General features: G+C 43.2%; 1 protein-coding gene across 1 annotated transcript in view; it reads left to right on the top strand.

The window, feature by feature from the left end:
- The window catches only part of LHPP (phospholysine phosphohistidine inorganic pyrophosphate phosphatase), an 87,435-nt gene that overhangs the window by 21,010 nt on the left and 53,377 nt on the right, over positions 1 to 13,048 (top strand). The window contains exon 6 of the mRNA XM_086616496.1: positions 7,279 to 7,370. Coding sequence (XP_086472622.1) covers positions 7,279 to 7,370 — 92 coding nt within the window. The remainder of the gene's footprint in view (positions 1 to 7,278; positions 7,371 to 13,048) is intronic.

Genomic DNA, 13,048 nt, shown 5'->3' with positions numbered 1-13,048 from the left:
TCCTTATTTCTAGTTTTACTTCAGGTAACAACCGCAATAGCTGCTTGCCTTCCTGGATGTTTTCTCCCTCCAATTATCTCTAGACTTGTTATCATTAGAGTAGGTGTCTCTTCCTAAAACTGTGTGTTTAGCTCTCAGCAGCTTCCCTTGTGATTCGGTGCCTCTGCACGCTCACCCGCCGCGGTGCTCTTTTCTGTGCTCCCTTCAGTTTGTCGATATCTTTCCAGTAACAAGAGAGCACAGCCTGAACATAATATCCCAGGTACAGCCATGGCAATTACTCAATCCATTCATCCAACCAACAAACCAAAAAAATCTATTTCAGACACAGAATGGCATTTAAGGAAGAAGTAGCTGGAAAAAAGAACAAAGAAAAAGCCCAGAACTTGCAGAGCTCAGCCCTTGGATACTGTTTGTCTAAATCAGATGCAACCAGGTTTGTGTTTCCTTTCCGCTTATATCAGAAAAGAACAGTGTGCAGGAGTAGGAGGGAGGAGGTCTTTTTGGGTTTTCTGCCCTTGTGTTACTGCCATTCCCTTTTCCATAGAGAGGACAGTGTGGTTGTCCTCAGACACTGGTTTTCACAGTATGCTGAGACCGTGTCAGCCCCTGGCACAGAGGGAGAGTATCGTCACAGGGATGCGACAGGACGCCCGAACTCCTGTCTCGAAAACTTTACTCCAGGGAACAAAAATTGATATAATGCATCACTGAGCTGGCAAAAATGGTCCCATAGGGTGAGCCTCAGCAAGTGGTTCCCATCAACTTCAGGAGGATTTGTTTTGGGTATGAAAAAGCAGTAATAGTCCCCAGCAGAGATTACTATTTATTCACTCTCTGCTATTTGCCAGATATTCGTAGTGCTACTAGTGACTAACTTTATATTTTGACACAGTTTTTTTTTCCATATATTTTCTAGTGTTAAATACTGTCGATTTGTTGTAGTCATATATCTAGTCTGTAGGTGTAATCTTTTTGTATGCAGAGAGATTTGAGATGAAGGGAGTGTGTGCCCAACCAAGGAGGAGCACAGTAGACCCCACGGCATAATGGCACCATGCTGCTGGAGTTAAAACCTGGATCATGATGCACATGCACAGGAGGAACTACCTACAGCAGAGCAAACTACCTTAATTCTGACATATTTTCCTAACTTTCGAGTGCTTGACCTTGCAACTTTAATGTTCTTTGGAGAAGGATTTGTAGGTTGTTTTGGTTCATCATACAAAATAATAAAAACCCAGTATAGGCAGTTCAATGGGTTCCTTAGTAGTGCGCTGTGTTACGTTTTAATCTGTCTCCTGAATGAGCTATACTTCTCTGCATTTGTAATGACATGACAAGGACTGGTTTTACTTGCCTTTACTTCTAGAAAATGTTTGCCAATAATTTATTCCACCTGTGGAATGCGTTTAATCCATACCATCATTAAACCATTTTAGATGAGCTGTGCGTTTGAAAACATACTACAATTTTCTTTCACCTGACTTTTAATGAAAAATACCTTTTTAATAAAGCTGTCTCACCACAGTAATTCTAGACAGTGGCAAATCTCACATTTCTCAAGCTGCTTTAATCAATAAAGTTATCACCAGTCGTTTCCCTTGATAACTGCTTCTTACCGAGACCCTGACTTTGCCTTCTGCTGCTGAGATGTTTTCAACCTGCACTTAGAATAGGAGAAACTCCCCAAAGTCCAATTTTCATTTTAACCTTTCCTCAATGGCCTAGAAATAACAGATTGCCGGCATTACTTTAATAGATTGGAAATTTAAACCTCTTAGAGGTAACCAGACCTATCTTATGATTCAGTAATATGACAAAGAATAACACATCTTAAAGGTTACTGAAATGCCTAATTCATATGTTTTAAGGCAGCTGTAACAGTGGATGATTTTTACAGCTTTACAATAAAACCTAAATAATGTTAAGGTTCCGGTAGTTTTATATAATCATAAAAAGTTGTCTCTGTAGCAAATTGTCCTGCTTTAATGGGAGTTATTGCAGGTCATACTGGAGTGCATAAACTACTGGTAGTTAACCAATTCCCATCTCTGCCACCTGCAAGTCTCAGGTGGGAGTTAGCGGCGCATGAGAGCAGAGAGAGGTCACCCCGAGAGTGGCACGGAGGACCTGCCACCGTGCTGCCATCCCCTTCCCGATCACCAGCCACGACGGGAATATTTTCCCATCTCCGAAAGAAGAGTTAAGTGGCCGAGTTTAAGTTTCAAGCTTTGAGTCTTGCTGAAAGCTGATTGAAACCTGGCTGGCGCTGCAGCCTTTGGAAATCTGCCCTGGAGGTTTGATGTATTTATTTGTTTCACCTGCGTGTTGTGCAGCTTCTCCCAGGTCGGAGGCCATGTGGGATGCCCTTTGTGTGTTTGATGTTTGCACAGCTACTAGTTCCAAGGTGGAAACATAATTAACAGTAATATGGGATCTTGAAGTCTAGGAGATTACTGATTGGGCCAAGGAGAATAGGGAGAAAAGTAAATGTATTTCTTGTGTAAAGGGGTTGAATACATTAATCAAGATTTGGTATATAAGCTTTGTTTCCTTATGTCCCTGGCACATTTAACTTGATAAAGGTTAAGTCTGTAGCAAAGATCTGCTTAGGTGTAAATGTTTTTGACCCTAGAAATGTTCACTGGGTTAAATTTTCTGTTGAAGTTTGGACGCTTCCTTCTGTGCATCTCTTCATTTGCATCCTCCATAGACTTCCACCTCCGAAGTACCGTACCTGAGCTTGGCCGAGTAGACACTGCATTGTAACACGAGCATGGCTGGGTAGTACAGAAATTGTTGTCTTTTTGCCTCGTTTATTTTCTTACTCCATAATTCCTTTTCTGATCAAACATTTTTCTGTGATTGTAGTGCATACTAAAACTCTGTCTGCAGACAAAAGATACATGAGGTTCCTATTCACTATCCAGCCAGCATCTCTGAAGGCTTTTTAGTGTTGGCTGCTTCTGGGGGTGAGAGGAGGTAGTTCCCATCTCCACTCAGCTCTGGTTCTGTGGCCCAGACACCTCCAGTGAGACTGCTGACTGTAGTGATGATTCCTGTGCCACAGGCGCTTGTCCAATGGGGATTATGTTGTGCCTTCCCACTGGCAAATTCTTGGAGGTTATATTCATCTCCTCCATTATCCCTGCTGATCTGGGTTGAGTTTGATGGGGACTCTTCAAGAGCAGTGCCTTCACTCAGTGTTGGCACACGTGTGCTTTATTTACTGCGTTTGTACAACCGCATGCACCATCTCTCACCACCTGTATGGTTTAGGAGAATATAAATAATGCCCATTTTAGTTCTTTGATAATTTGTTGTAAAACTGAAAAGACTGTCTCACTGCATTTTTGCCCTTCTCTATAGTAATTTTTTAGCTGATGTAAAAAAAGTAGCTTCCGCAGAATAATTGAACAGATTAATGGTGTGATCCCTGTGTAAAACGTGAACGCGAACGCAGATCTTTTAATTCTTGCTTTCAGTGGGTATGTGACCTTTCAGTTTTATATCTTTCTCTCTTTTCTTACCATATTGCAGTCAGAGAGGAAGTTAAACCCAGGTTTGACAGGTAGAGTTTTTTTATTTCCCTTGACAGTGCACCTTTCGACCTCTATCTTCTTGCCAATGATTTTTTAAATCCTAAATGATTTGGGAATAATTGCTCCTCCTTTAGTGATTATTGCCCTTCACCGATAGTAAATCTGTGAAATCCCTGGGGGCTGGAGTGCATTTTTGTATACGTATGCCACAAGCTGGCCTGGACAGGCATCGCTGCTCATCTGCAGCTGCACTTGCAGAGCTGCTGGGCGTCTTGCAGGAAAACTTGCCTGAACGGGGTAAAACACAGCCCTAGCAAGCAAGCGAATGCTTGGTGAGCTGCCTTGCTCTGCCCTTTCCTGTTCTTCAGAGGAAATTAATTTTTAGGGGTTTGGGAACCCAGAACTGAAATGGTGCTCAGAAATCTCATCCTGAATGTCTAGGTTCAGGCTGAGCAAGGGCATGCAGGTGGCGGAGGGCAGGTCTGTTCCTGGGGTCTGTCCCTCCCCCTCAGCTGTCCCCTGTCCCCCTCGGGGAGACGTTGGAAGGAATTTTGTAAGAAGAGGGGATTATAAACTATTAAAGCCAGTGGTTGAGAATGATTAAATATCCCAAAGCAGCTTGGGGGGAAATTGGTGATGGCGGTTGGCTGGGAGCGGTGTTGCCACATTCTTTGCAGCTCTGTATGTAACAGTGGGATCATTCTGTTTTCCTCATCCGTGTATACATGCTTGTTTTACAATTACTTAAAATTAACCTGTCATTTTCTCCCCATTTCATACTGGATTGCTTGTTTGGAGGAGTGGCAAGGAAAGGTGAACTATCTGCAAGGGAAGGCATCTTATTAGGAACCCAGGTGCTTCCATGAGCAGAGTGCATAAGGAAAGTGGTCCAGTAATGAAAGGGTGAAAAAGGCTGAGCCCTCCATCGTCTGGTGGCTTCCAAGTGGTTTGTGAGCAGAGAGCTGGAAAGGAAGAGCTTCCTGTTCCAAAGCCTCCTGCTGCTCCTTCCCCATGGGCATGTTTTCCCCAGCTCTGACCCCTTTGTCACAAGTCCTTATGTCTCTCTGCTCCTTAAAGTTGCTCTCAAAGTGTAGACACAGTGGTGACTCCTTTAGGCAGAATGAAGCAAGGGTGGGTAAACTCTTTCAAAATAAACTACTTCAGCGTGGCGCCAGGCAAATGAGCCTTGACTTGAGAGGGCGTGCTATTACATCCCATCATCTGAGAGATGATGATCATCCCTCACGTGAACAGTATTAAAAAATAACACGGAAGGTAGACTGGGCTGGTAACTACTATGTGTAATCTTGCACACCACACCTGATGTGTTATTCGGAAGCGGATTTAGTTTTTATCAACTGAAGCTGTTCCAAATACATGTGTTTGTAGCTCAGTTTGGTTTATGAATGCTCTCAGAAAATCTTCTGTTCAACTGGGGCTTTAGGTATATCCCGAGATTTCCTTTAAATAGAATCATAGAATCGTTTAGGTAGGAAGAAGCCTTGGAGATCATTGAGTCCAACTGCTAACCTAACACTGCCAAGTCCACCATGCTAGGTAATAAGTGGGAGAAGATTTTTGTTGTAATTAGATGATTAATAAAAATAGCTCTGGAGCTTTAGTGTTTTTAGACTTCTTCAATATGTATGATTTAATCGTGCCCGGCAGACTGCGTACAGAGTGGGAACTGAAGCGTGGGTGACGCAGAAGATAAACTGGCTCTTGTATGGTTGCACGCTATGTGAAAAAGAGATGATGCTTCCATGTGAAGGCAAAGGAAGAAGAGAATTTTGTATTGGGCAGAACTGGAAACTGGAATGGCGCCTGAAACACAGACTTTCTATATGATTTTGTCCTTAAAGCTGCAGCCAGCTGTATGAAAAGACTCAGCATTCCCTTTAGATTGCTGCTTCTGGAGAAGCCGATCTCTGCTTCTGCTGTGTGTGCCTGTTTCCCATGACCTCTCTGACAAGGGCCCATTTATCAGTTCTCTGCAGATGGAAGAATGCTGGGGTGCCTGGCTGTGTGTGCCTGATGGAGTACCCCATGGTGCTGCTCTTGGTAATCCAGCTGCCAGCTAAGGCAACCTGGGCCCCTTTGTAAAAGTGCTTTTTAACCTCCCAAGCGCCATATGTGGGACATGGACCTGTCACGACAGACCCTAGAAAATGCTCAAAACACTCAAAATGTTAAGAGCAATTTCTTTAGTAAGAAAGGAAACTCTTTGTGTAGTGACTCTGTATGACTTTCTTCACTGTGAGGGTGGTGAGGCACTGGAACAGGTTGCCCAGAGAAGCTATGGCTGCCCCATCCCTGGCAGTGTTCAAGGCCAGGTTGGATGAGGCTTTGAGCAACCTGGAGTAGTGGAGGGTGTCCCTGCCCATGGCAGGAGGGTTGGAGCTGGATGATCTTTGAGGTCCCTTCCAAGCCAAACCATTCTATCATTCTATGACTCTGCATATCTGATGTGCAGATATCAGAATAATCAAAAGTACATGGAAGGAATGGAAACTCAGGCAGGATTTTCTAGAGTTGCAAGGTGCCGTGGTTGTGAAAACCTGGCAGTTAGATTTATGGAGCAAGAGGCTAATTCAACAAGATGAAGACCAAGTGGTTAAAGATGCAAGTAATGAATGTATTTTAGATAAAGTTCAAATTTGATACAGAAGGTGTAAAATCATGCTTTAAAATCGTATGCATACACTAGATTACATATTTTCAAAACTGGTGTGTTGCCCCAGTTTTAGGTGCTGCCTCCATTCCCTTCAGAGTAATCCAGAATGTCTTCATAAGGTTGAAAGCTGTTTTTTTTCCTTATTAATTGAAGGCTACTGTTTTGGATATGTACTGAGTTTTGTTGACACTATAAAATGACGTGCCCTGACAATTTTTAAATTTGAAGAATAAAATAAATGTAACAATTTTTAATGCAGGATGATAATAAGTGCTTGAAATTTTGAAGATGCAGTTGTTAATGAGAAAGACCCCTTGGTTGCTAAATTAAATAGAAATTTAACAAAGATCTTTAACAAAGATGGAAGCTCTGAAGTGAGCACACTGCATGTTTCATCAGACACTGACAAATCTTAGCACAGCCAGAAGGTCTTTTATTGGTTACATATTTTTGGTAATCTACTCAGTTGAGTTTATTAGTATTTGCATAGACTTAAGCTGACTGTAACACAAACCATACGAGGCCTGTACGTACCATATCACATCATGCAAAAATAAATAAATCAGATTTTAGAAGTTTCTGTATCAACCTGAGTGTGGATTGGGATCAAGCTCTGCGAAGTTGCGTGTCTCAGTGATCACAAGCTTAAGCTTTTGGCTGGCTTTTAGAATACCGATTTTAAGGAAATGTTTGAAAAGTTAAGCTTGATTTAAACTGCTTGGAGCATAACGTAAGTGCATCGTTAGGAACAGAACAGGACTAACTTCCTAAAATTCAGCATTTTCTTTGAGCCGTGCCAAATCGCTTTGATTTTCGTGATTGATTACAAATTGTGCAGATGTGTACTGCCCTAGTACATTGCTCGAGGAGCTATAGCATGAGCTATATTCAAGGTAGGATGACTTTTAATCAATACGGTGACAATATTATCTTGTTTAATTTGTCTGATGGCAGTATTAAACATCAAATCAAGCTGTTCGTTATGTCAAAGGAGCGTGACGTATGGCAGAAATAAAATCCGCTCGACGCCAGTTTTTCTGTATTTCATTGCTTTGACAGGCCATCATGATTGGAGATGATATTGAGAATGATGTAGGAGGTGCCCAGCGGTGCGGTATGAGAGCTCTGCAAGTGCGGACAGGGAAGTACAGGTCAGTGCACACACCCTGCACCCTGCCCTCCGTGGGGGCAATCATGGAAAAAAGGGGAATAAACGTAAGTAATGATTTTTGTGCTTCCCTTTCTGCCAAACGTGCTCTAATTTCCTTACAACACATTAGGTTCTGAATGAAAAGGAGTTGTGGTTTGGAACCTGGTACATGTTCGAAGTGGATGCACAAGAGCAGTTTTTTTCCATGCCTTTTCCAGATCTTTTCCTGTTGGTGGCACAAATTTGCCATCAGGGTTCACTTCCACTTGTTGTCTGAACAAACGTGTCCTTGTGCAGCACTTAGACTTGGGTGGATGATGACGTTTTCGTTTGCAAAACGCATTTTGGGAAAACACTGTGTGTATGAAAGTGGCAGGAAAGGAAAGACATATTTTCTTTGATCTTTTAAAGAAATACTTTCTGTTACATTACTGCTATAATTTTTTCATCGGTTCAAGTGCATAGAACTTGTGTGTTTCTTGGGTTTTGCTTGTTTGTTTTTGTTTTTTTTTGCTGCAGCCTGAAAGTGTTGTATGCTTGATATAAGATGTGTCTGAACCTTCTAGCAGCATTAAGATTATAAAATTAAGACTGTTGACTCAGTGATCTCTGTAGGTCATATCTCACAGCTTTATGAAGGACTCCATATGCCTACTATTTCCTCCAGACATGTATTAGCATTGAGATGTCTGAAATGCAAGAGCTGTTTCTCCACTTCCCATCTTTCCAGAGTGAAGGGTTCTGCAGGCTCACTCACCTCTTTCAAGGGACCCTTCAAGCCCTTCTCCATGCAGGTGTCTCCATGACCCTGTGCTTTCACTGAGCCAGGAGCTACCTCTCTGCAGCTGCTGATAGGAGACCTGAGTGCAGTTATAATCAGGGCATGGTCCAGGGTTGACTGGTGGGAAATGAAGCCATCATCTGATGCTCAGGCCACGTTAGGTTTGAGGTCAGCTCAAGGTGACTCCAAATGCAGTGCAGACATCGGTCCCTACGTTAAACATTTGGGTTCCATAACATTTAAAGTCTTCTCTTAACCACAACTGTGGTTCTTTGTAGTAGGTATGGGTCAGCAACAGCATCTGTCATTTGACATAATTTACATTTTTATATTCTTTCTTGATTTTCAAACACTGAAACTGTAAAAGAAGGATGCTCTTTTGGGGAGGGATGCAACACATGAGAATGCTGCTTGCCATAGGCTATCTGAGAAGTTATTTGGTTAGTTTTCACGTCAATCTGTTTCTCAATTTTCCTTTTAGTTTGTGTAGGGTGACTAAATAATTCCCAGTGCCTTAATTCTAATTGTGTAAGTGATGCTTTATCAGAAAAAAAAGATACAAGTGTATTGTAGTTAGGATTTTTGCATCTTTAAGATAGTACATCTCAAAATGTGTTACCTACCTGAATAAAGCTCAAAAAATCCCAAAGATTAAAAAAGTAAGAATACAGTTTGTGCTGTTGGGATTATTTGTTTGTAACGTGTCATATCTCATTAGTTTCCCAAAGGAGAAAATAAGGATTCAGTGTTTCATTTTACTCTGATGTTAGCGGGATCACTTTGTGAATCCACATCTTGATGTCACACAATACGGGCGTCAGTGAAGGAGGTATCTCTGCAGACAGAGGTGAATTAGATGTTTGCTACTAAACAAATATCTTCTGTGAAATACTTTGCCCGTTGTGAGACGTGCCACAGGTGATGCTGCGCCCAAACCGTTCAGGCAACTGGCATAAACTGCATGTACACACACACATATAAATATGTTAAATCATATGCTGGAAGAACATCTTCTTATATCAAGTTCGAGTCTCGATTTCACAGCTGAAAGAGGGTCATCAGCTGTTTGAGTTGGAGAAAAAAGATTGTTTTCCACTGCTAGTTTTCTTGTTTCGCTGTGTGGGTGCTGTTATCTGGAATCACGAACCATTGTGTGGCGATGAAATACAGGTGAGTGTCTCTAAATTGAGCACACGGTCCTGTTTTTAGCAATTGTGAGTAAAATGAAATAGCTTTTGGTTGCCAAGAGAGGCCAGAGATGAATATATTTTTAAGAATGACTGATTTAGCATATGTGGAAAGTGAAAACACGCAGTGAACACTGAGAGAGGTGGGAAAAAAAACAAGTGACTGAAAGCTGGTGGGCAAAAAGAAATGAAAAATAACAGGAAATGTGATTATTTCATAGCTGGTTTAAAGTTTGTACATAAAACATTATGCATAGCTCCTCTCTCACGTACATGGTAGTTCTTGTTGACCCAGAGCTGTGTGCTACACCCAAGTACCTCTGGATGGCACCGTTAGTACGTTTACTTCAGCCTTGGCCACTGCTTCGGATCCTCCCCGGAAAGCTAAGGCTGTTTTTTTGCAAAAGAAGTGCAGAACACAGAGGCGTCAGGGTTTTGTTGTAGATGCTGAGTGTCGGTGGGGTGGGATTTCCACAGATTTGAGTTAGGAGAGTCTTGCAGCTCAGGACATGGGTTATCACCCCCGTTGAGTTGTCTCTGTGTTCCTACAGCTGTGAGTAGTTTTTTCCATTTCCACCGCAGCAGTGCCGCACTTCAGCAGAACGGATGCAGAGCTGATTCGAGAATAAAATAAAAACTAACAGAGGGACTATCCCGAGGAATTGTTGCAGGTGTGTTTCACAGCACACATGCTGGATACGTGGAAGTGATGTTATTTCCAGAAGTTATCCCAGTGAAGGCATTTTGCGTGTTATTCTGTAGGTCCGAGGGAGCCTGCTGTACCCCTCTGGTCTCACCTAAATGTTGTCTCTGACTGGTGGACATTGTCACCTCCAGTGCACGAATGTCCATTGGGGCAGTTCTCCTTATTTCAGGGGTCAGTGCAGTTTATATGAACATCTCTGAGATCTGCTGCCCACCAAGTGCCACCAAGGGTTACGCGCCGCAGCACAAAAGATGTCATACGAGCCAAGGTTTACTGTGGTGTTTGTTGTGTTTCAAAGGGCCTTCAGCGATCGCATATAGATTGCAGGCTGCAAAGCAACTCCATGCATCTTACTTGCTTTAATAAGCCGGAATAAAAAGTCCCTTTTGGCCCTGAAAGCCTTTTATAGAAAGAATCTGTTGATCTGCTGATGCAGAGGTTTCAGCAGTAGCTAGGGGTGGACAGGTCTTCCGCGGGTACAGGAAGCTGACTTCAGCCTTTCTCCGCCGTGGTGTTTGCGCCGCGTTGCTCAGTGATGGTGGCGACGGGTGCCAGCTCCCCGCTGAACTGAGGAACTGGTTTCATGAATGTGGCTTCGCGTTTGGCTTTGCAGGCGAGTCAAGGTCCAGAGAAGCAGAACTGGCGTGCATGGAGCCCCAGGGCTGCCTCCCTCCCCGGGCTCTCACCCTCCTGGCATCTGCAAGGTCTTCTTCAGCGTTGGCTGCTCCCAGGGTGAGATTCAAAGTGTGGATTAAGTTGCTGCAAAAACATTCAGTTGTACACCACCTTGCATGGAGGTCCTGAAAATGAGCTCCTTTGTCTCGCTTTTTTTTTTATCTTTAAAGTTTATTAAAATTTATGCAGCCGATTTCCTTTAGTATGACAAGCTTTGCATGTTCCTCACACCTACGTCTACACTTACCTTCTCCTCTAAAGCACTTAATCCTCAAGCAGGACTGAGTATCAAGCGTTGAGCTCTTTCTCAGTAGCCAAACCGGGCATGGCATAGATTAGTCCATGAAATGTAATAAATCCTCGTTGCAACATGGAATAAAATTTCTGTTGGCACAAGTCAGGGCGGTACTGGAAAGGTGTAGGGGTAAGATGGTGTTTTGAGTTGATCTCAGCCAGCATGGTTCTCCAAAACATGCAGTGAGTAGTTCGGCTGGCCAAGTAGAGCCTTTCTTTGGTGTAAAATCCAAGTGTAGAGGGTCAGTCTGGTCTACGGGTTTGTCCACTCTCAGTTTGTCCTTTCTCCGAGACAGATCAGGTCATTGCTGCAGACTCCTGTGTGTCGAGAGAAGAAGCTGGTGTTAAGTTTTTCAGCATTGGGAAATCTGACGCTAATTATGAAGTTTCTGTGCACATCTGCATGGAGGCCCTTCGTAGCCAACACCTTTCCCATCTAGGGAAAAACATGTACTTTTCTTCCCGCACAGGGTATGTGCTAATTCCACTTGCAGCTAATTGGCCTTGACATGAAACCAATAATTTCCACAATAACTATTGATTCCGCAATGCTGCGTAATACCCTCGCTCCTCTTTGTAGCGTGCAAGTTAGAGCAGGGAAAAATTACTTTGAGGCTTTTCCAACTGTCTCCCAGTAAAATCGGAAACAACTTTCAGGTGCGTCAGTGCGTCATATTGCAGGTGGTTCTTGGCAGGGCAGAAGAATTACCTACTCCTTTCTCCTTGCTATTATTTACAGGTCTTGATTTGTGAGTAAAGAGCTGTCCATCACTGGCGAGCGGCGGAAGCCAGAAATATTCCTGGCAGTGGTACCCACAGCCACTGCTCGCCTGTGGGCTCTGAAACAGTGTCAGAGTATGGGTTCATCCCCTCTCAGTGCCCACGTGAGGTTTTCTTCATTTGATTAGGGATTTATCTCATGGCTGTGGCTGATACTGCAACATCCCTGAGCTCCCTCATTACAGACGTAAAGGATGCCCCAGGGATGGAGGATGAAAGGATGGAGGCCCGTGAGAGCTGCTGACTCTCTCCAGCTCTGCCACTGTTCTCCGGGAGAACTGGGTCAAGTTACTTCATGTTGCCATTCTTCAGTTTCCCCACTTTATAATTATCCTCTGAGAAAAATTATCCTGAGTTTCTTAATAAAGTGGCTTGTGATCTGTTCCTCTTATCTGATTGAAGAAAACATACAGAAGTTGTACAGATTTGCAGGAAATCAGCTCACTAGGAGAAAAATCCAGGAGTGATCAAGACAACAGTTGTGACAGAGGAGAGATCTTGTAGGCTGCCATTGTCAAGTGATTAAGGATTGAGAAAAACAGGCTGGGTCTTTGTAATAACCTCCTAAACGAAGCTGTAAAATTGTTCTGCAGAAAGGAAGATTTTTCACCCCCGGATAAATTCACAGCTGTCGCTGTCATAGCAAACGAAAGCTCACCACACCTCTTGCGAAGAAGTAGTCACATCGTGGGGCTCCGCAGAGCAGCAGCATCCCTCCGCCCTCACTTTCTTGCTCACCACGTTGCTAACCGCAGCCAAGATGAACAGTTTTATTAGTTTGTTCACATCTCCTGTCTTACACAATGTTGATTCAAACCTATTGTCAGGAAGTTGTTTCTCGTTTTAGCACGATAGCCCGTTGCAGTCAATCCTAAGGCATAGCCTTATCCACCATTTATTTCACATTCAAACCACGGTTGGCTCTGTGCCCATGAGGATCTTCACGTGTTCATCAATTTCTTGACCACATTTGGTTACTGTAATCTTTGAATCAGCTTCGTAGAGGAAATTCGGAGTAAACGCTGCAGTGCCTTAGCACACGCATACTCATCTGACGACAGCCTTAAATTGTCCCAGTACATTTGAATGTCTGGGCACAGAAATTACAGTTTCAGCACTGGTGCTTTAGAAATGAGCGACCTATGAGAAGGTCTAAGTTCTTGCTGCTGTTATAATCCAACCATCCGCTTTTCATACAATCATAGAACCATAGAATGGTTTGGGTTGGAAGGGACCTCAAAGATCATCTAGTTCCA

Source organism: Tauraco erythrolophus, chromosome 9 (genome assembly GCF_009769465.1).
Source record: "Tauraco erythrolophus isolate bTauEry1 chromosome 9, bTauEry1.pri, whole genome shotgun sequence".
NCBI classification, from domain to species: domain Eukaryota; kingdom Metazoa; phylum Chordata; class Aves; order Musophagiformes; family Musophagidae; genus Tauraco; species Tauraco erythrolophus.
This window is presented reverse-complemented; position numbering and strand designations above follow the sequence as displayed.